This window comes from Phyllobates terribilis, unplaced genomic scaffold, assembly GCF_046119375.1.
Source record: "Phyllobates terribilis strain yellow unplaced genomic scaffold, ASM4611937v1 Scaffold_4571__1_contigs__length_59389, whole genome shotgun sequence".
NCBI lineage: Eukaryota > Metazoa > Chordata > Amphibia > Anura > Dendrobatidae > Phyllobates > Phyllobates terribilis.
Genome location: NW_027367322.1, coordinates 14,611 through 37,795, shown reverse-complemented (window position 1 = coordinate 37,795; position 23,185 = coordinate 14,611). Strand labels below are relative to the sequence as shown.

General features: G+C 39.6%; 1 protein-coding gene across 1 annotated transcript; it reads right to left on the bottom strand.

The window, feature by feature from the left end:
* Positions 1–22,103: 22,103 nt before the first annotated feature.
* On the bottom strand, positions 22,104–22,940 carry LOC141249463 (uncharacterized). The gene has a single exon (XM_073669621.1). It carries the CDS (start codon positions 22,938–22,940, stop codon positions 22,104–22,106), a length of 837 nt encoding a protein of 278 aa, XP_073525722.1.
* Positions 22,941–23,185: the final 245 nt, after the last annotated feature.

The following is a 23,185-nucleotide window of genomic DNA, read 5'->3' as shown; positions in this document are numbered from 1 at the left end:
TTAATACTCTTGTCAGTCCCCTTGAACGATATAAGCGAGATCACTCTTCCTTGTTTTATTTCTCTTGTTCGGTTCCCTTGAGCTATATCAAAGCGTTGCTCTTATCTCTTGATTATACTCTTTGGTTCCCTTAACCGCTATCAGTTCTATTTAAGCTCCTTATTTCTCTTGCATTTGCACTTGATAAACTAGCTACTTCTCCTTGAGCATGATTTCAATATAAGCTATATCATAATCCTGTAATGAATCAATCAAGGTAGATATTAGAAACAATAATTGTTTTTTATCATTTAAAATTGAGGAGACCATGGATAGGACTGAGTTCCTAGTTCCTATAACCCAACAATTTCCCCCTTTTTAATGATGACAAACATAGAATCATGGTATATTATTTAAGATGTATCAAAAGGACTAAGTAATTGATAGTGATAATTCCCCCTTAGTCAAAGATAAGTACTCCGCTATTCTTTCCTTTAGTATCCCCCAGTTCAATTCCCCCTTAATAGAAAATCTTGATATGCCTGATTAATTCCCCCCTTTGACAACATAGAAAAAGGTGCATGTTAAATATTAAGTAAAGGAACAAAGACAAACTACTAAATCAGTTCTCTCTAGAGGAATGAGTAAGTGATATGCAAAGAATAGACCAAGTATAGAACTAAATTGAAAGCAGGTTGGAAGACTCAGATAGCACCAAAAGCATACTATTATATAAATAAGCACATAACAGATGACATCGAAAACAAGGATAAAGGGAAAAAGATCATAAGAGTTCTACAAGTTGTGAAAAGGGAACAAAGACTAAGCTATTGGATCCTCAACGACTATTTCATGCTCAACAGGCACTACGAAATCTTCAGGAATCGGAACAGCAACTAACACACGAAGATTGCCAAGGTTATTCTCAACCATCATGTGGAATTGGTTGAGTTGTGAAAATATGCCTTGAAGTATTTCGAGGACTTTGATGTTCACGACAGTTTGATAAATAAGTGCTTGCTCTAAGTCGCTTACCTTGGGAAGCGTTGTGAAGTCTTCTTTCTTAGCCTTAACTTCAGGAGCTGTAGGAGGGGGATCCATGCTTGAGTACTTTCACAAACGACTCAGACCTTGAACAGATATTATATTCTCGCAAGGAGTTTCACAAACTGGGTGGTAGATACCTAGCTCGACCATTATTTTCTTCATGAGGTAGGGTATTGTAGGGATTCTGCTTTGTGTTGGAGAGATGTGAGCATGTGAAGGAGTATGATTTTGGGAGTATCTATGAACTCGCCTCCATTGCCTCTCGCATGAGGCAAGCATCTTCAATGTTAACTGTGTCCCTCTTTTCCTGGCGAGGAATGACATTGTGGATCAAAAAATGATGAAGCAACTTGTCTTGGAAGCGCATATGATTCATCTTCAAGTTAGAGATATTCCTTCTACCAAACAGAAACTATAGGGTATCGGCCTTTCTAAAGGGCCAATTCTTCTTTGGTAGCGCTGAATACCCTTCATCAATGAAGAAACCAAGGACCTTCGCAATCAGCTTTGTGTTGATGGTAATAGGGTCCTTGTCTCAAGGGATGAAAGCAACCGCGTAGGACTGACCAGGGCCTGCAATCATCGGGTTAAGATTGGAGTAGAACTTACGAATTTCATTGTGTTCGATGGTGAATGGTTCTTGATCTAGCTCCGACTAGAGAGTTCTCTCCAGAGTTGTGACCATTGAGGTGAGATCGAACTCCTCTGAGTCGATCGTTTCCCATAAATAGGCGCCTATGATAATTTGGTCGATTAGGGAGCATGTTTGAAAGTTCTCTATGGCAGGCAACAGCGATATGTCAAGCTGCTGAGAGGCTTTTGAGGAGTTGGAAGGAGGTGTAGGGATTAAGGCCTTTTGAGGTGCTGGAGGCGGTGGAGAGGAAAGAGCATAGGCTTTTTCTTTCTTGGAAATTGATGAAGAGCCGACAAGGAGGGGTATTTTGTGCGACTTCCGGGACACACTTCCTCTATTGTCGAGGAGTAGAGTCGATCTTGGATACTTAAGACCTGCACTGAGCGCCTGATCAGTGCTAGTAGCCTCTTGGACAGTGGATTTAGTGAGGCTGATCACATCTCTGGTCTTGGAGTTGCTTGAAGCAGTTTTGGACTCTCTTAGGGATAGTGTTTGGGTCTTGCCGGAGCTTTCTTGTTATTGAGGGATTTTAGGTGTAGGAGGAGGCAAAGAAGTTTTGGCTTAAGGAGGTGGTGTGGCTTCTTTGGCGGTGGGTGAATGAGAAGGAGATTTGACGGTGGGGGTGACATGTTCAGGAGTCGTTGTAGAGGACAGAGGTGGTGTCTATGACTTAGCTTGGGCTTCAGCCGCTACTAGTGCTTCTTGCCTAAGTTTCTTGAAGGAAAGGAGCTCCGCATATTCAGCGGCTTCAATTGATTGGGCAGACTGGTTTGTGTTTGAAGAGCTGACCATTATGTTTGATTGATTTTTCTTAAGGAGAGATGGAGAGAGAGTAAGATAATTCAGAGTTTTGAGAGTTTGGGAGTAGATAGGATTTCAGTGAAAATATGATAGAGCTTAATGAGGGCAGTGAACAGGGATGGTGAAAGAATAGGGGCTTTTATGGAGTGGCTTAAACGGTCCCAAGTTCTAACGGTCACCATTGTATTTGCAAGGTGTAGATTCTTGGGAACGCAGTGACTTACAACGGCTCTTTCATGCGAACTTGGAGGAGAGACGGCGTAATGATTACCTTCTGCAACTAGCCGTTAATTTCAGTCGGTCCCAATGATTTCTGACGGTCCCCAAAAATTACACGATCGGTTTCCATAAATAAATTATCGGTTCCCAATACTTATTTAGCAGTCCATCGTGAAGCAATATTGGAATAGTGCTTAATCTCGGTTCCCAATCATAGCAATAGTACCAGGGAGACATATGCATACATATATATAGTGGAAGGACAAAGGCACTCAAGCAATCAATACATATGCATATGCATATGCAATTCAAATCAGGGTAGGCTTTTTGTCATCTAAGTGAATATTCTCAGGTGTGGACTATTGATCATAGGGAACGGAACACAAATATCGGCCAAGGGACTATATTATAAGCATGAGTCAATTTGCTATGGTTTAGAAGCGACCATTGTGCTTATTTTTCATGGCTTGAAAGAGAGAGAGCATGCAAAGGTACACAAATCTTCAAGCAATAGGGAAAAGCAAGATAGTAACAAGGTCATTATAATTGCACACACAGAGCATGCAAAAGTCTAATACCCCTATGAGCACCATTTTAAAGATAAGAAACTAAGTCATAACTTCTCAGACTCAAAAGATAGCAGATAATTCATAGTTAATGGAGAAGGAACTTACAAGGAGGGGGTTTCTCAATTGAATGGAATTCATTCCCAAGAGAAGCCTCAGGTTGATAAATGTATCCTTGTTCAAGACCTTGGTGATAATATCAGCTATTTGATCCTCAGTCCTGCAGTGAGTGGGCTCAATGTTCTTCTTCTCCACATGATCACAGGGTTCTTGGAGACATTGATTGCACTGGTATTATCACACCTTATTTCAAGCGTGTCCATGGAGATTCCAAAGTGTGAGAGTTGTTGCTTAAGCCATAAAAGTTGAGTGCATCACGATGCAGCTGCTATGTATTCGGCTTCAGTGGTTGAGAGGGTGATGGAGTGTTACTTCTTGGAGCCCCACGAAACAAGGCAAAGGCCTAGAAATTGAGCCATTCCAAAGGTGCTCTTGCAATCAAACAGGTAACCTGCATAATCAGCATCAGTATATCCAACAAGAGTAAAATCACAGTGTTTAGGATATCATAGACAAAGATTGTCAAAAGGTAGAGAAAAACTAGCTTGATGTTGGCGACATGTGATTCTCTTAGATTGGATTGGAATCAGGCACAGAGACTAACAAAGAATACAATATCTGGTCTGGAAGCAGTCAAGTACATAAGGGAATCCACCATTCCCTTGTAAGTGGTCTCATTAATCGAAGGACCATTCAAATCAGCATCTAACTTATTCACTATGGATATTGGGGTGTGCATCGACTTACAAGAGTCCATATCATACTTCTTTAATATCTCCCTTAAGTATTTCTGTTGATGAATTTGTATGGCTTCATCCTTTTGAACCACTTGCAAACCCAGAAAGAAGTTCAGTTCCCCTATCATGCTCATGTTGAACTTTCTACTCATAAAATCTTTGAATTTCTCGACCAACGACATGTTGGTTGCACAAAAAATGATATCATCTACGTATACCTAAACAACAAGGATGTCACTTGCAAGTTCTTGAATGAAGAGCGTCTTATCTATCTTTCTCCTTCGATACGTATTGGCTAGAAGGTACATAGAAAGACAGTTGTACCCTGCCCTTGGAGCTTGCTTCAGGCCATACGATGCTTTATCCAGGAAGAAGACATGATTGAGGTGTTGGGTGTCTTCAAAACCAGGAGGTTGTTTAACATAAACTTCCTCATTTAGATGACAGAAAGGCAATCTTGACGTCCATCCAAAATAGCTTGAAGCCCTTGTGATAAGAGAAGGCAATCAAAAGGTGAATAGATTCAAGTATGGCTACTGGTGCATAGGTCTCATAATAATCAATCCCTTCTTGATGGTTATACCCCTGAGAAACTAGTCTAGCTTTGTTCCTTATCGCAGCACCGGATTAATCTAGCTTGGTTTTGAATACCCAACGAGTTCCGATGATGGTTTGATCCGAGGGCTTAGGAATGAGCCGTCAAACTTTGTTTCTTGCAAATTCATGAATCTCTTCTTGCATAGCAACAACCCAATCAGGATCAACAATAGCCTCTTTTGTGTTCTTGGGTTCAAGAAGAGAAACAAAGGCACTGAAGGCACATAGATTAGTCGCGGAAGAACGAGTACAAACTCCAGAATCTAAAAGGGTTAGGATATTTGATGAATGGTGATCTTTCCTTTGTTGAAATGGACGAGCTGGAGGTTCTAAGGAGGTAGAGGGCATTTCTGAGAGAGGGTTGGAAGTATCTTCTAGTTCATCATTGTCGCTCTCAACATATGTGGTCAAGGGAACTGAGGGGGTAAAGGATGGAGCAAGAGGATTATGGTTTGAGGCACTTACCAGCTTTGGAGATTCTTGAGCGGTTGTATCAAGAAAGGGATCCTGAGGAAGAGAGCTTGGGGAAAGAGACGGCTCATCAAAGACAACATGGATGCTTTCCTCAAAGGTTCTAGTTCTCTGATGGAATACCTTATATTCCTTACTTGAAGGGACATAGCCAAGGAAGATAGCTTCATCACTTCGAGCATCGAACTTTCCAAGATTGTCCTTCCCATTATTGTGAACAAAGCACTTGCAGCCAAAAATACACAGATGGGAAATGCTAGGGGGATGGCCTCTGATAAGCTCATACGACATCTTTTTCAGGATGGGTCTAAGCATAGCCATGTTGATGATGTAGCATGTTTTGTTAACATATTCAGTTCAAAATACGAGGATAAGCCACTTGAAACAAGCATAATTCCGGCCATTTCCACTAAAGTGCGATTCTTCCTTGCTATAACACTATTCTGTTGAGGAGTTTTAGGAGCTGAGAAGTTGCGGATGATACCCCTTTCTCTGCAGAAGCTAAGCATGTCCCCATTCTCAAACTCTGTACAATGGTCAGATCTTATATCTCGAACAGATAGAGAAAGAGAGGTCTCAAGCAAAGGGACTAACTCAGAGAATCATGAGAAAACCTGATCTTTTGAGCGAAGGAATAAGATCCAAGTAAAGTGTGAGTATTCATTGACGGTCGCATATATAGCAAGCTCCATCAGGGCTTCGAACTCGCATTGGCCCACATAGATCCATGTGAAGTAGATCAAAGGGTTTCTTAGATGTAACATCATTCTTGACCTTGAAAGAGCTTCTAACCTGTTTCCCTTTCACTTATTCAGCACATTGAGACATATTTTCAGGCTTGATGGAAGGAAAACCACAGACCAACTCCTTTCAGCGTAGCTTTTGAAGCAAGTGTAGACTATCATGGTCGAGTCGCTGATGTCATAGAGTAGAGTGATCCTCAATGGAGGCAAGGTATAGACGATTGTTTTTACTTCTACAAGCATGAAGGGCCTTATCTACAAGCATGAATGGCCTTATCTAAAATCTCAGCCTTTTCAGTTAACTCCCTAGTCAGTTTTTCTTGAGCAGAGGAACATGCAGAGGAATCATTCTCAGAATCATACCTAGTCCGGATCTAGCACGAACAATAGTTTGATTAACAGTTTTTTCATCTATGGAATTAGTCAAAGTTTCAAGCTTATTCAAAATAAGTTGGATATCGCTTTCTATATTATTACTTATGACCTTAGATGATCCTCATTGAGGTTGTTTTCCCTTTCATCCCTCGCATGACTTAGTTAATAAGCTTAGTTCCCTAACTTTCTTAAGGGCCTTTTCCTTATCAGCGGGCCTATTAGATAGATCTAAGCTTTCATTTCTTAATTCCTTAACTTCATCTTCTTACTCAATAGCTTGTTTCTCCAGAGTCTCATTATCATCAAGTAAACCATTTAATCATGTTTACTAGTTCATCTTTACTTAGGATGCTAAGGCGATTAACAAATTTATGAGATAGATGTACCTCAGAAGTTGCTTCATCCGAATTTTCAAATGAGGCACATACCTTGTAAGCCTTCATGAAGATCAGCCTCATCATCATCTTCTCCCCACACAGAGACAAGAGCCTTTTGTTCAGCTGGTTCCACTTTGGAATTAGTGCACATCTTAGCGAGATGACCTTTCTCTTGACAGTTGTAGCATGTGTAGTCCTTGAGGTCTCTTTTGGAAGTTGAACCAACATCTCGAGAGGTTTTGTTCTTGAAGAACTTCTTGACCATCTTTGTCATAAGGGCAATTTCCATGTCTTCATCCTCATCATCATCCTCTTCATTTTCCATCTTCTCTAGGACTCTAGTGAGTTTTAAGGCAGTCCCTCTTGTTTCCTGGATCGCGTTGCTTCTTTGGTCGTCTGAAATTTCTTGATCAAAGAACTTCTCAAAGATGTCCACCACTAGAAGGGACTTGCTTTTTGTGGACATGAGGGTGATTCTCCTGGTCAGCTCATATTTGTCACTCATTCCATAGATGACTGCCAGAGATTGTTCCCATTGAGGAATTTGACTCCAGAGGCACTGAATTTATCCACTAGAATGCCGAATCTAGATTCGCAGGCAGACACACTTTCTCCGTGAATCATCTTGAAGGCATGAAACTCTCTTTGAAGATTGAACTTGTGGTTGTTTTTCATGTCGTCACTCCCTCTATGGATGGGTATGATGGCCTCCCACATCTCCTTGGCAGTAGCTATGCTAATTACCTTGTCAATGTTGGTCCATGTGAGTCCACTGAGAAGGAGTTGGCGAGCTTTGGCATTTTTCTCCATCTTGATGTACTGCGTGGGTGTCCAGTCCTTTCTTTCCTTGACGGTTGAAGGAATTTCCTCATCACCGAGTTCGATAATCTTCCAACACTAGAAGTCTTGAGTTTGAATATAGGTCATGTGAACTCCCGACCACCAATTGATCTCTCCTTCTTCAAGTTGATGTGGCTTATTGATGAAGACGATGAGTCGCCGGTCTTTGTCATTTCTTCATAATGGATCCTGCTCTAATACCAATTGTAGGATTGTTGAAGGGGCTTTGATCTTAGGAACCGAGATTCAAGTTCGTAAGAGAGGAATTCAAGCAAGTGATAATGTGTTTAAGTAATTTGTGAAACAATATATAAAAATAAAAAAACTCTTCTCTATTGATTGAATCACAAGAGTTACAACCTAAGTCGAACACACGGTTCCTAGATTCAACACACGACTCTCTACTTCGGCTTGTACAGACTCTCTTCTCTCAATAGATCCAAGCTTCTTCGAATAATTCAACTCTCTAGCTCTCAAATTCTTAACACGTTAAAAACTAATTATCAACTGGCTAACCTTATAAAAACCCTAGAACATCACCTTATATAGGTGAGTATAAAATCAACTTCCTAAAATGAAATATTCGTAATAAGCTAGAAACATTGAATCTAAAGAAAATATCTAAACAATTTCCTTAAAAGAAGTAGCTTTCCAGAAATAGGAGCTGAGAAAGATCCTTTCCTTGAATAAAACGCTCGGTCCCCTTCATCTATACCCTTCGGTTCCCTTCACGTTCATATATGAGTAATACTCTTGTCGGTCCCCTTGAGAGACATAAGCGAGATCACTCTTCCTTGTGTTATTTCTCTTGTTTGGTTTCTTTAAGCACTATCAGTACTATAGAAGCTCTTTAGTTCTTTTGCATTTTCACTTGATAAACCAACTACTTCTCCTTGAGCATGATACCAATATAAGCTATATCATAATCGTGTAATGACTCACTCAAGGTAGATATTAGAAACAATAATTGTTTGTTATCATTAAAACTGAGGAGATGAGGGATAGGAACTGAGTTGCCTAGTTCCTATAACCCAACAGAGACAATTAATTCAGGAGAAGATATCACATGATATAGCCCTGCTTTATTAATGCTCTTGATAAGAGTAATTTCATGCCTTATGACTTCTCTTACACCAATATAAGTGTTAATCTTACGTCCAGAATCATCAAATACAAATTTAAAAACCGAGTTCCTCCTAAGATCAAGAACCCACATAACCTCAAAGGTAGCATGCAAAGTACAATCTGAATATGAAATTCAAAACAAGTAGAGGATTCAGAGCACATAAGGAGTTCATAAGGATAATCAATAAAGGATTAAAAATGGTAGTACTCTCATGTTCACATTTCCCTTTATCATCTTTGGCCTTTTTAAACAGTCTTTAACTTGATGGCCAATTTTACCACAGTAGAAGCATTTTTAATGTCCTTCTTATCTTTCTAAAATTTCTTGATTCAGTTTTCTTTTAACTTTTTTCGTTAAATACTTTTACTATCTCATTTTTTCAATTATGGACTCAATGATTTTCTTCTTAATCAAATTTTCATAACTGTATTGATAACATCTTTGAAAGTATGAAACTGGGAGGGCAAAGAACTAAGTAACAACACAACTTGATGGGTGTATTTTATCTTGTCCTCACATGTTTCAAGTTATTGAGTCATTCTTAAAACTTATCAAGAATCTCATTTAAGGGCATGTTGTCACACATCTTAAAAGTAAACAGGCGACATAATAAAGATATTCTGCTAGGTAAAGATTTAGTAAGGTATAGACCTTCTAAAGCTTCCCGTAAGGTTTTTGAGATAGTAGAACTTACTACCTGACGAGCCACGTCGTTAGTTAACATAATCATTATCTCTAAATGTGCATGTTCATCCATGTCCGTCTTCTGCTTTGTAGTGGTGTTTCATGCGTACTCTTTCTTCATTTCTTTCCATCATCTTTCCTTGATGAAAACTGCTTTCATCTTAACCTGCCACATGGTGAAATTTGTGGTCCCGTAGAAGGGTTTCCCCCTAGAAGCATACTCTCACATGACCACACTAAAGTTAAGTACGGAACTGAACGAAAATGGAAAATAGTCAAGAAAAAGATAAAAATATTTAGTTACAAAAACTTCAGAAAACAATCACACACAGAGATCCAAAGATGTTAGCAAACGAGTTACACAGAAATCGACCACATAACAGTCTACCAAACACAAAATCAGACAGAACGACCAACGAATTATTAAGAGATCAGATTTTAGGTTTTAGGCATCCAAAATCAGTTAGTGCATTATAAGGATAAATCAGAGCCTCAACCTAGATCTAATATCAATTGACAAAGCCTAAGACTAACTCAGTTAATTCAAGATATAGCTCACAAGCTGTGAAATAAAGATAGAACAAAGAAGGAAGGTAAAGAGATGAACACCCGTTAGTGTTTACGCAGTTTGGAACAAAAGTTCCTACATCTGTGGAGTCCTCAACTCAAGGGAACTCAACCCAAATCCACTAATCATCAAGGTTACAAATACATCTAGATTACAAGTAAGTTTAGACCAGCAAAGTAACTAGACTAAGGGAAGAAAAGCCGGAAAAAAGAGCAACACATAATAAGAAAGCCCCATGCAAGGCACCACAACTCCATGAGTTGATGTTGATCAGAGTTCCCAACGTATACTCCTTCTTCTTCTCTTCACAACTCACTCAGTGAAAGACAATCAACAACCCTAAAGAACAACGAAGGAGATCATCAGAGAAACTTTAGAAGCTTAAAGAGGTTGTGTCTCATGTAGCTGCAAAGCTGGGTTTATATATCAAACCCTAAAATCCTTGAATGCAGCGTTTAGCAAACAAGATGGATGAGCTTCAAAAGTCTTCAGTTCCAGCTCATTGTAGAAGCCTAGACAAGAATCAGCCCAAGTCACTTAGATCAGTTTGAGCTCAAGCATGGTCCAAAAGTCATGGATCCAGACGTTAGCATTATGGGCTAAGTGGTTCCATGCTTTCAAGACATGTTCTCAAATGATATTAGCAACTTGATTTTTCTAAATTCTAAGTCTACTACCAAGGTCTTATAATATTACAAGTATTTCCGATCTAAATACAACACTTAGTATTAATAAACATCACACTGGTTAAACCAACCTTTGAAAAGTGAGTTTCAAGAACATCAACTTCTTGGGTGAAGATTTGGTGAGGGAAAGGTTGTTCTTCAGGGAAGATGAATCTTCCGTGAGTGATTGTACATATTTGATCTTAAGGTGGAAGAGAGTCTGAGAATGGGTGGAATTGACATCAACAATTTAGTAGTTCTAGAGGTCTTGATGATGATATTGTAAGGGTGGATTAAAATACTGGATTCAAATAATACGTCATTGTTTGACAAAGAATAAAAATGGTGCATTCAGCAGGGTTAAGGATTTGGTTGCTTTCAGATCTTGGTAATGAGCGAAGGGCTACGCCTAACTTCAGGCTCTAAGAAAGTTATTTCAAGTCTTTTTTCGTATCTTTTGAATCTGGTTGAAAAGGTTGTCATCGTAGAAGAAGGGAGAATTGGAAATGGAGATCGAAATTTTAAAGGAAAAAAGAAAGAAATCTAAAATAAAAAATGGCCACTTTTTAGAGTGGTCGAGATGGTGGTTTAGGAGGAGATCTCAGGATGGCAAGCGAGTGCATTGCAATGGAGAAAACAAATAAATTATGGAAAAATTAAAATAAATTCATAAAATTACTCACATCATAACAACACAGTTTATCAAAACATAGAAACAGCAACCAAGAAGACTCCTGTGAATCCTCGATCATCAACATCTAATGATTTATTTAGAATCATGGCCCCATTATCCAAAGACTGGCGGTTTTCAAACATTATGAAACTCCAAATTCATATATTAGATAATTATGTTCACAGTTAAAGTTTGTTCGTATTTCACACTATAAGATACATAATTTATCTAATCGTAAATCATAAAAACAAGTCTCTTGTCAAGACAGTGGAGAGCACAAATGGGTCACTGTTCCTCACTGTAAAAACAAGTATCCTAATGCAAAATCACGTTGTTGACTTTTCAACTAATAGGGGTTTTATAATGTTTATTTAGGTTCATGTATTGTACACTATTTTTTACCCATTTTTTAATAGAGGAAAAAATTAGGAAGGCACAACGGATCTTAAATATGGTCATTCTAGAGCATCCTTTCGAATGAGAGCAACAAGCTCTAAATCGTCCTTCCAACTTCTCCTAGCACTCGAGAAACCAAGCTTTGCAATGAGATCAACAACTTGGTTGACCTCCCGAAAAAACATCAAAGAACCTGAAAGTTGGACAATCCAACAAATTAAGCAGATGTTAGAAAGAATATGGTTAATTTCCCATGGACAATGTCAAATACCGTTCAACACGTTAATCAGGTATAAGTTATCGCCCTCAATTTCAACAATTGAAAGATTAAGTTCCTTAATTTTCTTCTAAGCTAATTTGAGAGCCAAAGCTTCCGCTTGTAAAGCAGTGATATTATTTCCAGAGATATTGTCCGTAAATAGAGGTGAGCGAGAACAATCTCTAATGATAAATCTTATAGCAGCGTTCCCATATTTATCAACAATGCCGTCAAATTTTACTTTATAAATGTTCGGCTTTGGTTTGATCCAGTGGATGTCTTTATTTTTCATTTGTTTTCCTTTTGGAGCACCCACAGGAAACGGGACACCCTCTTTATTCATAGTTTTTGTTTTCTTCCAGTTTAATTTAAGGTTTAAGATAAAAGAATTTAGATCACGGGTCTTAGTTTCATTATTAGTTTGGAAAACACATTGATTTCTAATCATCCAAATAGCCCATCATGACGTGGCAAGGGTAACGATCTGGTCCCTAGACAGTTTTTTATAACCTTCAAATAGTATAGATTTCATACATTTATGATTTGTTTGTATAGTATCTAGAATAGTGGTTATAGATTGATCTTGTTTGTCGATGTGGTCAAGTGTAAATGGGCATTTAAAGAAAAGATGTAAGCATCCTTCGTAAAACTTTGGCAATTTTCACAGTTCAGTGGTATCGACATGCAGTACCACTGACTTAAGTCAATATTTAACACACAATCAACTCTCTCCACAATAACAATCCCAACTAGGTCATGCATATTCGCTACATAAAAATAAGACTCAACTCGGACAAGTCAAACTCTAGCAATATGAATAGATCTATTCTACCTAGATGATCAGGCTAGACAAATAAGTCAAATTCAATAAAACAATTAAGTGCAAAAGAGATGAAACAAACCAAATATGAATAAGAACCAAAGTAGAAGTCTTACAACCGAATCATCCGAGACTTGTTGAATAAAGCAAAAGAGACTACTCTAACATAGTTCTCTCAAAAACGTAAAACTAAACTAAGATAATGAAGGATAAGGAGGAAAGGCTCCTTGAAACCCTATTTATTCAACTAAAATAATAAGAAACTAATGCTAAAAAATCCCAACCTGAAACTCAATCAGAAAGCAATCAAAGGCCAGAAGTGATTCCCAGAATAAAGGTGAAACTCGTGCTCCCGGCCGAAAAAGGGGTGCGGTCGCGCCTAGATTGGTTTGGCCACCTTTGCGCACAGACAACAGCATGGTCGCGCCCTAGGCTCTATAGCTTGGTGAGGTTGTGTCTTCCTGTGCGGTCGCGTCTTCGTTCCTTTGGCAATCTTCTCTTCGTCTTCTCTCAAATGTTTGTAATCCTCATGAATAACGTCTTTGCTCTGCGAGGTTCGGATTACAATAATATGCTCCATAGTAATTCCAAATCACCTATAAATATTGGATACATTTATGCAATATATCGCCTACAAGAAATAATCCACCTGGGTTAGGTTGTGGTTTGTTAAAAGCTCAAAATCAGATTTAGTAGAGAAGTTTCCATTTTTATTTCGGAACCATATAAGTTTATCAGGTAAATTATTTATTTGCAGTATGATTGATGATATCAAATCAATCCCAACTTGATTAAAAAATGTATGCAATCTTATGGTTATTCCACTTTTGGCATGTTATTAAGGAACTAACTTTGGTGTTGTTATTAATAACAAATTTTGCCAAAGCGAATTGTTGGATTTTACATCCTGATATCCAGTTATCTTTCCAAATACGGAAAGACTCTCCATTGCCCAGACACCAGAGGAGTCCACTGGAAAAAAATCTACCCTGAGTTTAATAAGTTGGGACCACTACCAAGATTTATTTCTCTTGTTTTCGTCATAATTAAATAAGTCACTCTCTTTATATACTTTTCCCAAATAATGTTTACCTAAATGTTCCTTGGTTCCGCAAGAATTTTCCATAACAGTTTTAATTGTAGTGTTTTATCATTACTGCCACTTTCTTGAGGCCCCCTTAGCTTTTGACTTACAAATCTTATCCTGACCAATAAAGGGGGAGTGATTATTTCCTTTATCACTACTAGGAAACACTAAATTCGCGACGGATTCGCGACGGATTAGCGATCCGTCTCGAAATATATACATTAGCGACGGATATAGCGACGGAACGAAGATCCGTCGCCAATATCTGTAACCCATTCACTCGCCGACGGATTACTACCTATTAGCGACGGATTTCCGTCGCTAATAGGTAGTAGTTTAGGCGGTACCTTGACCGCCTAAAATTACTACCTATTAGCGACGGATTTCCATCGCTAATAGGTAGTATTTTGGCGGTACCTTGACCGCCTAAAATTACTACCTAGTAGCGACGGAAATCCGTCGCTAATGGGTAGTAGTTTAGGCGGTACCTTGACCGCCAAAAATACTACCTATTAGCGACGGAAATCCGTCGCTAATAGGTAGTAATTTTAGGCGGTACCTTGACCGCCAAAATACTACCTATTAGCGACGGAAATCCGTCGCTAATAGGTAGTAGTTTAGGCGGTACCTTGACCGCCAAAAATACTACCTATTAGCGACGGAAATCCGTCGCTAATAGGTAGTTTCCGCCAAAATATTTCGTAGAAATTCGAATCGACCGCCAAATATATTTTGCGACGGATTTAGCGACGGAATTCCGTCGCTAAATCTTCGTCCTCTATATGTACCAGACGCGGATTCATTTTTTGCCAAAGCCTTTCTCTCCTTCTCAAATTCTGCCCTCGTCCTCCCGCCGTTCGTCGTCGTTCTCCCGGAGACCACGCCTCCGCCGCCATCAGCCCCATCTCCTCCTCCTACCGGGCCCCGTCTCCACCTCCAGCCGTCTCCGCCCGGCCCCATCTCAGCCTCCTACTGCTGCTCCGCCTCCGCAGAGACCGACGCCCAGCCAGTCGACCGCCGCCAGCCCAGTCGACCGCCGCCCAGCCGCCAGCCGCTTCAAGAGGTTAGGTTTTTTTGTTTTTGTTTTGGATTTTCTTATTTTTTATATTGTTTTATATATTTAAATTTCGTTATTATATTATAATTAATATGTAAATATGTTAGAAATTTTTTAGAAATTATAGATATTTTTATGAATTTTATAGACTTTGTTTACAATTATTTAAGATTTTTATAAATTAAATAAAATTAGATAGTATTTTCAGAATTTTTAATGTTTAAAATAAATTATTCTGAATTATATATGTTTTTTAGAAATTGTATAGAATTTATATAGAGTTTTTAATAATTTTTAGTGTATAAATAGAAATAAATAGAAATATTATGAATTTTAATAATTTATATAGAAATTGTATAGAATTTATATAGAGTTTTTAATAATTTATATAGAAATTTCGTTATTATTTTTTATAGGTTTTTTAGTGTATAAATAGAAATAAATAGGATTTGATAGGTTTTTTTATGAATTATATAGGTTTTTTAGAATTATTATGAATTTTAAAAATTATTATGAATTATATAGGTTTTTAAAATATTGTAGAAATTATATATTGAATGTTGTGGATTTAGAAATGAACATTTAGAATTTTGTATGAATTTAGAATATTAAAGATTTAAAATATTGTAAAAAATACATATATAGTGTTGTGGATATATATGATTGTTGTATTTAAATATTAAATATTATTCAAATAATGTAAAGATCTTATTAATATGTATGATTAATGCTCGGAATTAATGTAACAAAATAAAATAAATTAGAGATCTTATTAGTATGATAATAAATACTGATAGCTAGATAGTATCGTTATCTAATAAAACGCACTACAGAGATGAACCAAGATCGTGGTTGGATGTATCAACGACTCACGGGGGGGTTGTTAACTCCCGGCTTTCCCGAGAAAGTGTCAGAGTTTATCCAGTTCGCCACCGATCATCCAACATGTATGAGTGAAGGAAAAATAAAATGCCCCTGTACTAAGTATGCATGTAGAAATAAAAGCTATCGCAATATGGAAGATGTAGAATATCATATTTTGAGAAATGTCTTTGTAAAAGATTATCAAATATGGGTGTTTCATGGCGAGGGGAGCGTGTTGAATCCCGGAGGACAACAACATATCGTATTAGAGAATGATGTCGAGGGGTTAGGATTCTTATCTGGGCATAGAATGATAAATGATGTTGCTGGTCCAGAAGTGTCATTCCAAGACGAGCCTCCGAATGCCGAATCGCAGAAATTTTTTGATATGATGCGCGCAGCGGAGCAAGAAATATGGCCTGGTAACAACAAGCACTCTCCGTTTTCGGCATCTGCTAAAATGATGGATATAAAGTGTCGTCATCAGGGTTCGATAAGGTTAATGGACGACATGTGCGAGTTCATACAAGAGCTGCTTCCGGAGGATAATAATATGCCAACCAATTTTGCTAACATAAAAAAGTTGGTTAAGGGTTTGGGGTTACCGGTTGAGGTAATTGATTGTTGTCGCCGCAACTGTATGCTTTATTGGGGGGTAGAAGATGCAGATAGAACAGAATGCAAAGTTTGTGGTGAACCGCGGTGGAAGCCCGTTACCCAAGGCAAATCAAAAAGGAGAAAGGCTAGAGTCCCTTATAGGAAAATGTTTTATTTTCCAATAACTCCAAGGCTACAAAGATTGTATGCTTCGAAAGCAACTGCCCAACATATGACGTGGCATGCTGACCATCAGATGGTGGATGACAAGATGTGTCACCCGTCCGACTCTCCGGCGTGGAAACGTTTTAGCGAGTTGCATTCCGATTTTGCCGACGAAGTCAGAAATATAAGATTAGGCTTGTGTTCCGATGGGTTTCAACCATTCAGCAATTTCGGGCAACAGTAGAACGGTGGACACATATAAAGGGTATTGCGTGAACGGCTACAAGTTCCTAACTCGAGAATACGAGCAAGACAGGCTTACGATGAATAGCGGTGTTTGTGTTAGGGGAACACAATATGTCGAGGGCGAAAATGACTTTTATGGTGTGTTGACTGACATAATCGAGTTAGAGTATCCAGCTCTACCTATGAAGAAGACCGTCATATTCAAATGCGAGTGGTTTGACCCCACGGATAGTGGCACACACACTAATATTCGATACAACTTGGTGGAAGTCAACCATAGACGGAGATACAATAAGTATGAACCGTTCATCTTGGCACACCAGGCCGACCAAGTTCAATACTTGCCATATCCAAGCAAAAGACGGGATAAAGTTAATTGGTGGGCAGTAAGCAAGGTTAAGGCAAGGTCGGAACTTGACATGCCAGAGAAAGTGGTACCGGCCTTCCAAGACGACATCGAAGAAAACCCCCTAATCGTTGAAACAAATGAAGTTCCGACAAACTTGGTTGATCAGAATGAAGAAGCTGACGAAGATGCGTTGCACGTTCCTCACGTCGAAGATCCAGATGTTATATTTTCATCATCCGACGATGAAGAAGATGAAGACGAACTTGATTGATGTAGTTAGGTTGTTTGTTGTATATAGATTGTTAATTAGTGTTTTGTACTGTTGACATATAATAATATCTTTAGTTATTAATTATGTTTGCGTCTTTCCATTTTAATAATTATCACTGAAGTCATGAGAGGACAAGGATCGACGAGTGAGCAGACAGGTGCCAGTCGTGGTCGTGGTCGAGGTCGTCGTGGCCGTGGCCGTGGCCGGTCCTTGGGAGTAGTCCCCGAGGCCGGTGCCTCTTCTTCTGTTGCACCGCCACCGGTGGATGTTGATGACAGGGTGGTTGTCCGACCCGACGAGTCCGGGTCGTTGCTTCAGCCGTCCGGACCGGTTTCCCGTTCTATACGGGAGATTTTCCGGAAACATTTCTTCCCTGAGGGTAGTGCCTGGCGATTTTTATCGGCCAGCCAAGTAGAATATTATTGGCAAGAATTCAAGGTAATTATTTATCTATTCACTTCACAAATACGTTAATGTACAAGTATCTTATAACAACAAGCATATATTTTACTCTTTTCAGAAAGAGTATATTTGGGAAGACCAATACAGCGAGGACTACATGTATCGTGTCTTTTTGAGACATGCTGGAAACCGGTAAGTTATAAATCACTATCCTTTAAAATATAATTCATTTATTTACTTTGTAATTTTTTGAATAATTTTGTCTTATAGGTACAAAGATGTCCTAAACAAGATGAAGACGGCTGGAAAACCGCATCACGCGGTGAGTGCTGATGTTTGGGCCAGGTGGAAGGCCCATTGGGACACCGAAGAAGAGAAGGCGAGGTCCCGCACTGCTCATGCTAATCGCATGACCGAGCCTGAGGGTCGGGGCACCGGATTGGTGCGACACACGGGGGGATCTCGATCCTTCATTGGGCATTACGACGTCTTGGTTTGATTCTTAACTTTATGTTTTCGATTCGTATAATGAAACTTATTAATTTTATGACATACTAATAATTCGTCTTGTTTTTGATAAGTCCAAGGAGCTTGGTCGTGCACCGACGGCTCCCGAGCTGTACCGCCACACACACACGTCGAGGAAGGACAAGGACAAGCCTGTCCTTATAGACTCGAGGGCGAAGAAGTTGTCGGTATGTATTTCATAAACTGTATTACGTTATAACTTATTCATTACTATATCTAACTATATATACCATTTTTCATCGGTGATTGTAGGAAGCGCTCACCCAGAAGATTGCTTCCTCGTCCCAGCCATCGACCCAAGAGGGTCAGGATGCGAGTATGGCTGACGTGGACCCGACGCAGGTCTATCTAGAGGTGGAAGGCGTCAACAAGAAGAACCGGGTGTACGGACTTGGTTCAGCGGCCGGGGTATACGTCGACACAAGACGCGGTCGGGCGCGTCATTCCAGGCCATCTCACATCGGTTCGTCCTCTCAGACAAACCAAGAAGATATTCAGCGCAAGATAGACGTGGCAGAAGAGCGGGTGCGAGCGGAGATGCAATCGCAGTTGCAATCGCAGTTGCAGCAGATGCGAGCGGAAATGTATACGGAAATGCAGTCACGTTTGCATCGAGACATACATGCGCAAATGTCCGAGTTCATACGAGGTAACGTGACTATGATGAATGCAACCCTTCCACCACAATATCGTCCGCAACAAGTAGAAGAAGAAGAAGAAGAAGAAGAAGAAGAAGAAGAAGAAGAAGAAGAAGAAGAAGAAGAAGAAGAAGAAGAAGAAGAAGAAGAAGAAGAAGACGAAGAAGACGACGATGATGATGACGGCCCCGAAAATTAAGTTTTTAAGAATTTGTATGTTTTTTTTTTCAACGAACGACGTTTATAATGACAATTTTGATTTAATTTATGATTTCTATGCTTGTTTATGATTGATTTCATAATATTTCGAAGTTTAATAAAAATTTATAAATTGTGCAAATATTAAATCTAATGAAATGAAAAAATCTAAAATTATAAATGGTATTAGACACGGATTTGCGTCGGAAATCCGTCTCAAAATTTAGAGGGTTGGATCACTTTTAGCGACGGAAATCGGTGGCAAAAACCGTCGCACATATTGGTCTCCGGGATGTCAGAATTAGCGACGGATTTCCGTTTCAAAAACCGTCGCTAAAATCGGTCTCCAGGTGTCAAGATTAGCGACGGATTTCCGTCGCCATAGAGTCGCAAAAAATCCGTCTCCTACTTCCACATTTGGCGACGGAATTCCGTCGCAAAAACCGTCGCTATTTTAGCGACGGACCTCCATTCTGTCGCAAAGTTCGTTTAGCGACTACATGCATTGCGACGGGCTGTTTGCGACGGAATTCCGTCGCAAACCTAAGTTAGCGACGGAATTGGAGATATTAGCGACGGAATTATCCGTCGCTAATATCCTGTATCCTAGTAGTGTAAGCTCGTTGATTTCCATGCGTAAACCACCTAATTAACTCAAAGGCCTATTGTTTTCCTGCTATATCTCACTCAATAAACATTAGTATGTAAGGTTGTTTGTTATCATTAAAACTAAGGCATTACTAGTTGTATGAACTAAGAGGCTAGTTCATATAACCAACAAGCAGTGATGCGCAATAAGACGAGGCTAGTAGCTCAAGGCTACAACCAACAAGAGGGTATCAACTATGATGAGACATATGCTCCAATAGCGAGACAAGAAGCAATACGATTTCTCATAGTGTACGCTTCTCATAAGGGCTTCACACTATTCCAGATGGATATGAATACGGCCGTTCTCAATGGAACACTCAATAAAAGGTGTATGTCAAGCAACCTCCTAGACTGAAGATACTTCTCTCCTTGACCATGTCTATTTCTTAGACATGGCACTTTATGACCTTAATTAAACGCCTCGAGCTTGGTATGACTGCCTCACAGAGTTTCCCATCCAACTGGACTACAAGCTAGGTCAAGTGGACAAGACCCTATTAATAAAAGAGTATAAAAATGGGTATCCATATTGTTCAAGTATGTGTAGATGATATTATTTTTGGTTCCAGTACTTGTCTCTTGTAGATGACTTCAAGACCATATGAGCAAGAAGTTTAATATGAGCATGATTGGCAAGCTCAATTTCTTTCGAGTTTTTCAAGTGGTGCAAAAGAAGGAGAGCATCCAGTTCCATCAAAAAAGTACCTTTGTGAGCTACTAAAGAAGTACAAGATGGATAGTTGTAAGCCCTTCCCCACTCCCATCTCCAAAACCACAAAGCTTGATGCAGATATTACTAGAGAAAATGTTAATGAGACAAGCTACATAGAGATGGTAAGATCTCTTATGTATCTTACAGTGTCAAGACCTAATATTGTATTTGCAATGAGTCTATGTACAAGATCCCAAAGCGACCATAGAGATACACATGTCACCAATGTCAAGAGAATTCTTCACTATCTAAAATGGATAAAGGACTTGTGCTTATGGTACCCAAGAGGAATCAATCATACACGTGGTAGCGCATCCCTCAGATGGAAGTGCGAGTGCAAACTATTAATCATGTGTTAAAAAATTTGTTAAAGAAAGAACAAGTTACAAGAGCAAGCTTGACCTGAGTCCTACGCGTGTCACTTAGAGGTAGCACAACCAGCTACTTGCAATGAGCCGTTAGAACTCAAGAAGAAGGATCTTGCTAAGCAATGAGAGTGAAGAGGTCATGTTTATGTGTCAAGGTCCATTCACTTAGAGACATTGTGTCTACAACGTGTATATAAATAGATAGTAGACTTAGGAATTAAGAACGTTACTTCACTTTTTAAATTTTGTGTGATAATATTGAGAGCATTCGAATATTCTTTATATTGAGTTAGAGAGTTAAATTCTGAAATACTTTCTGTAGGAGAAAGCGATGAAACACAGCTAACGAAGAGTGTGTTTTCTAGTTTCAAGATTGTAATTACTCAAAATAATTAAGAACTCTTCTGAGTTTTAGCCTATACCAAGCTAGTCAAAGGTTCTCAGAGTTGAAAAAATCTTGTTCAACTTGCTATTCAATTCTTATTCCACTTTCAGGAAGCTAGTCATACTAAAAGACTAAGCCCTTCAAGAGTTCGATCGTACACTTTACTTTACAAATTTTAACTCTTTTGTTCTACCTTGGAACAAGTTCTTGGTCACATGACTCACATCCCTTACATACACTTTGTTCCTTCATAAAAAAATGTACACTTTGTTACTTTACAAATTGTATGTGGGCTCGACCCTAGTAATTGCACACAACTATTTAAATTGCTTGGGGAAGAAAAAGGACTAATTGAGGTTGTACATTGATCAATGGAGGGTAGTGTAGGACCATTGGGTTCATATTTCAGAAAAAAAAGTCAGGGGCGTTCACATGAACTACAACAACCTCTGCACTTTGCTTCTGTGCTTGTCCCACCACCACTATCTACTGTTAGTGCTACACCTTCCTAACCTCATTATACTAAACCTTCCAATTACTTCTAAACAAACACCCCATTATAATTTAAAAATACACATAATCTCCCCTAGAGCCACTAACCTAAGAATTACAGCTTTTTTATAGATCATGATTCATGAAGCTTTACCAAGCAACAAGCTAGCTATCCATCATTAAGATCTCAAACCCCAAGGTCATAATTATTGTCATTAATACACGTAGCACCTTTTTAAAGGCATATTTACGCTTTAGCCCCTAAGAAATTAAACTTGTATTTGTGACTAATCAAGCACGCCGAAAACTAATTGGATTTTGATAATTTTAATTGACTATTTGTACACTACTGACAAAAATCCCAAATTCTCATCAAGATTCGTTCGCTTAACTTAATCAATCAAAAAGGAAGGAAAAAAAAAAGAGAAAGTGGATCGGAAGCAAAATCGCTCATTTTCAGTAATCAGGCATGAGATGCGAAACTTTGGCTTCCTCGGCGGCCAGTTTCCGATCAGTGAGTCGGAGCCAAACGCAGACGACGGTGAAGCTGATAACGAGGCTGAGAAAGCCGCTGGCGAGTCCGATCCCGACGATAGCGACAACTGAAAGGCCCTTATTAGGCCTGTAGGCGTCGAGCGGGTAACCGTAAAGGCCCTTGTTCCCCCGAAACGACGACGCGTTGAAGCGGGGAAGAAGAGCGGTGCGGTTAGCGAGTGAAGGCGGAATGGGACCGGAGAGATGGTTATCGGAGACGTCGAAGGCGGAGAGGCGGGAGAGGGAGCCGAGTTGCGGGGGGATGACGCCGGAGAGTGTGTTGCCGTGGAGGTCGATGATGTTGAGGAAGGCGCAGGAGGCGATGTCGGCGGGGATTTCGCCGGAGAGGAGGTTGACGGAGAGGTTTAGAACTGCGAGATTTTGGAGGAGGCGTAGGTCGGAAGGGATCTGGCCGGAGATTAGGTTTGAGGAGAGGTCTAGGGTTTGGAGGTTGGAGCAATTGGAGATGAAAGGGGAAATTGAACCGCCGAGAGAGAGTCCGGGGAGGGAGATCTTGAAAATCCGGCCGTTGTTACAGGTGGCGCCGTGGAGAGGGGAGTCGGATTCTCCGCAGGGTCTGTTGATGTTTGCTGTGCTCCAGTTTCCGAGGTTGTTAGTCGGGTCTTGAAGGGAGGCGTGGAGGTTTTTTAGGCAGACGACGTCGTCTGGATCGGCGGCGGCGGCGGCGTAGAGGAGGATATTGAAGAGGACGACTGTAATTGTTGGTTGCCGCCATGGTGGCGCCACAGGTGTCCCCATAGGAGGAGGATTTTAGGATGAAACTGAAGCTGAAATTGGGAATTCAGTAGAAACGATGGACGAAGAAAAAGGGGAAAGGTAGGAGAGAAAGTGACTTTTACAGAGAAATTGAAATAGAGTACACTGTAGGAGCTCAAGCAAGGCGGGCGGTTTGGCATTTTAAGTTTACTTCGTTTGTTTTGTTTTTCTTTGTTTTTTTTGCATAATTCGGCTTTGTCACGCTTTCTAGCCTGTCTGATATAACT

Bases quoted from the DNA above. Each gene is read 5' to 3' on its own strand.
- LOC141249463 (XM_073669621.1), bottom strand. From the start codon at position 22,940: ATGGGGACACCTGTGGCGCCACCATGGCGGCAACCAACAATTACAGTC.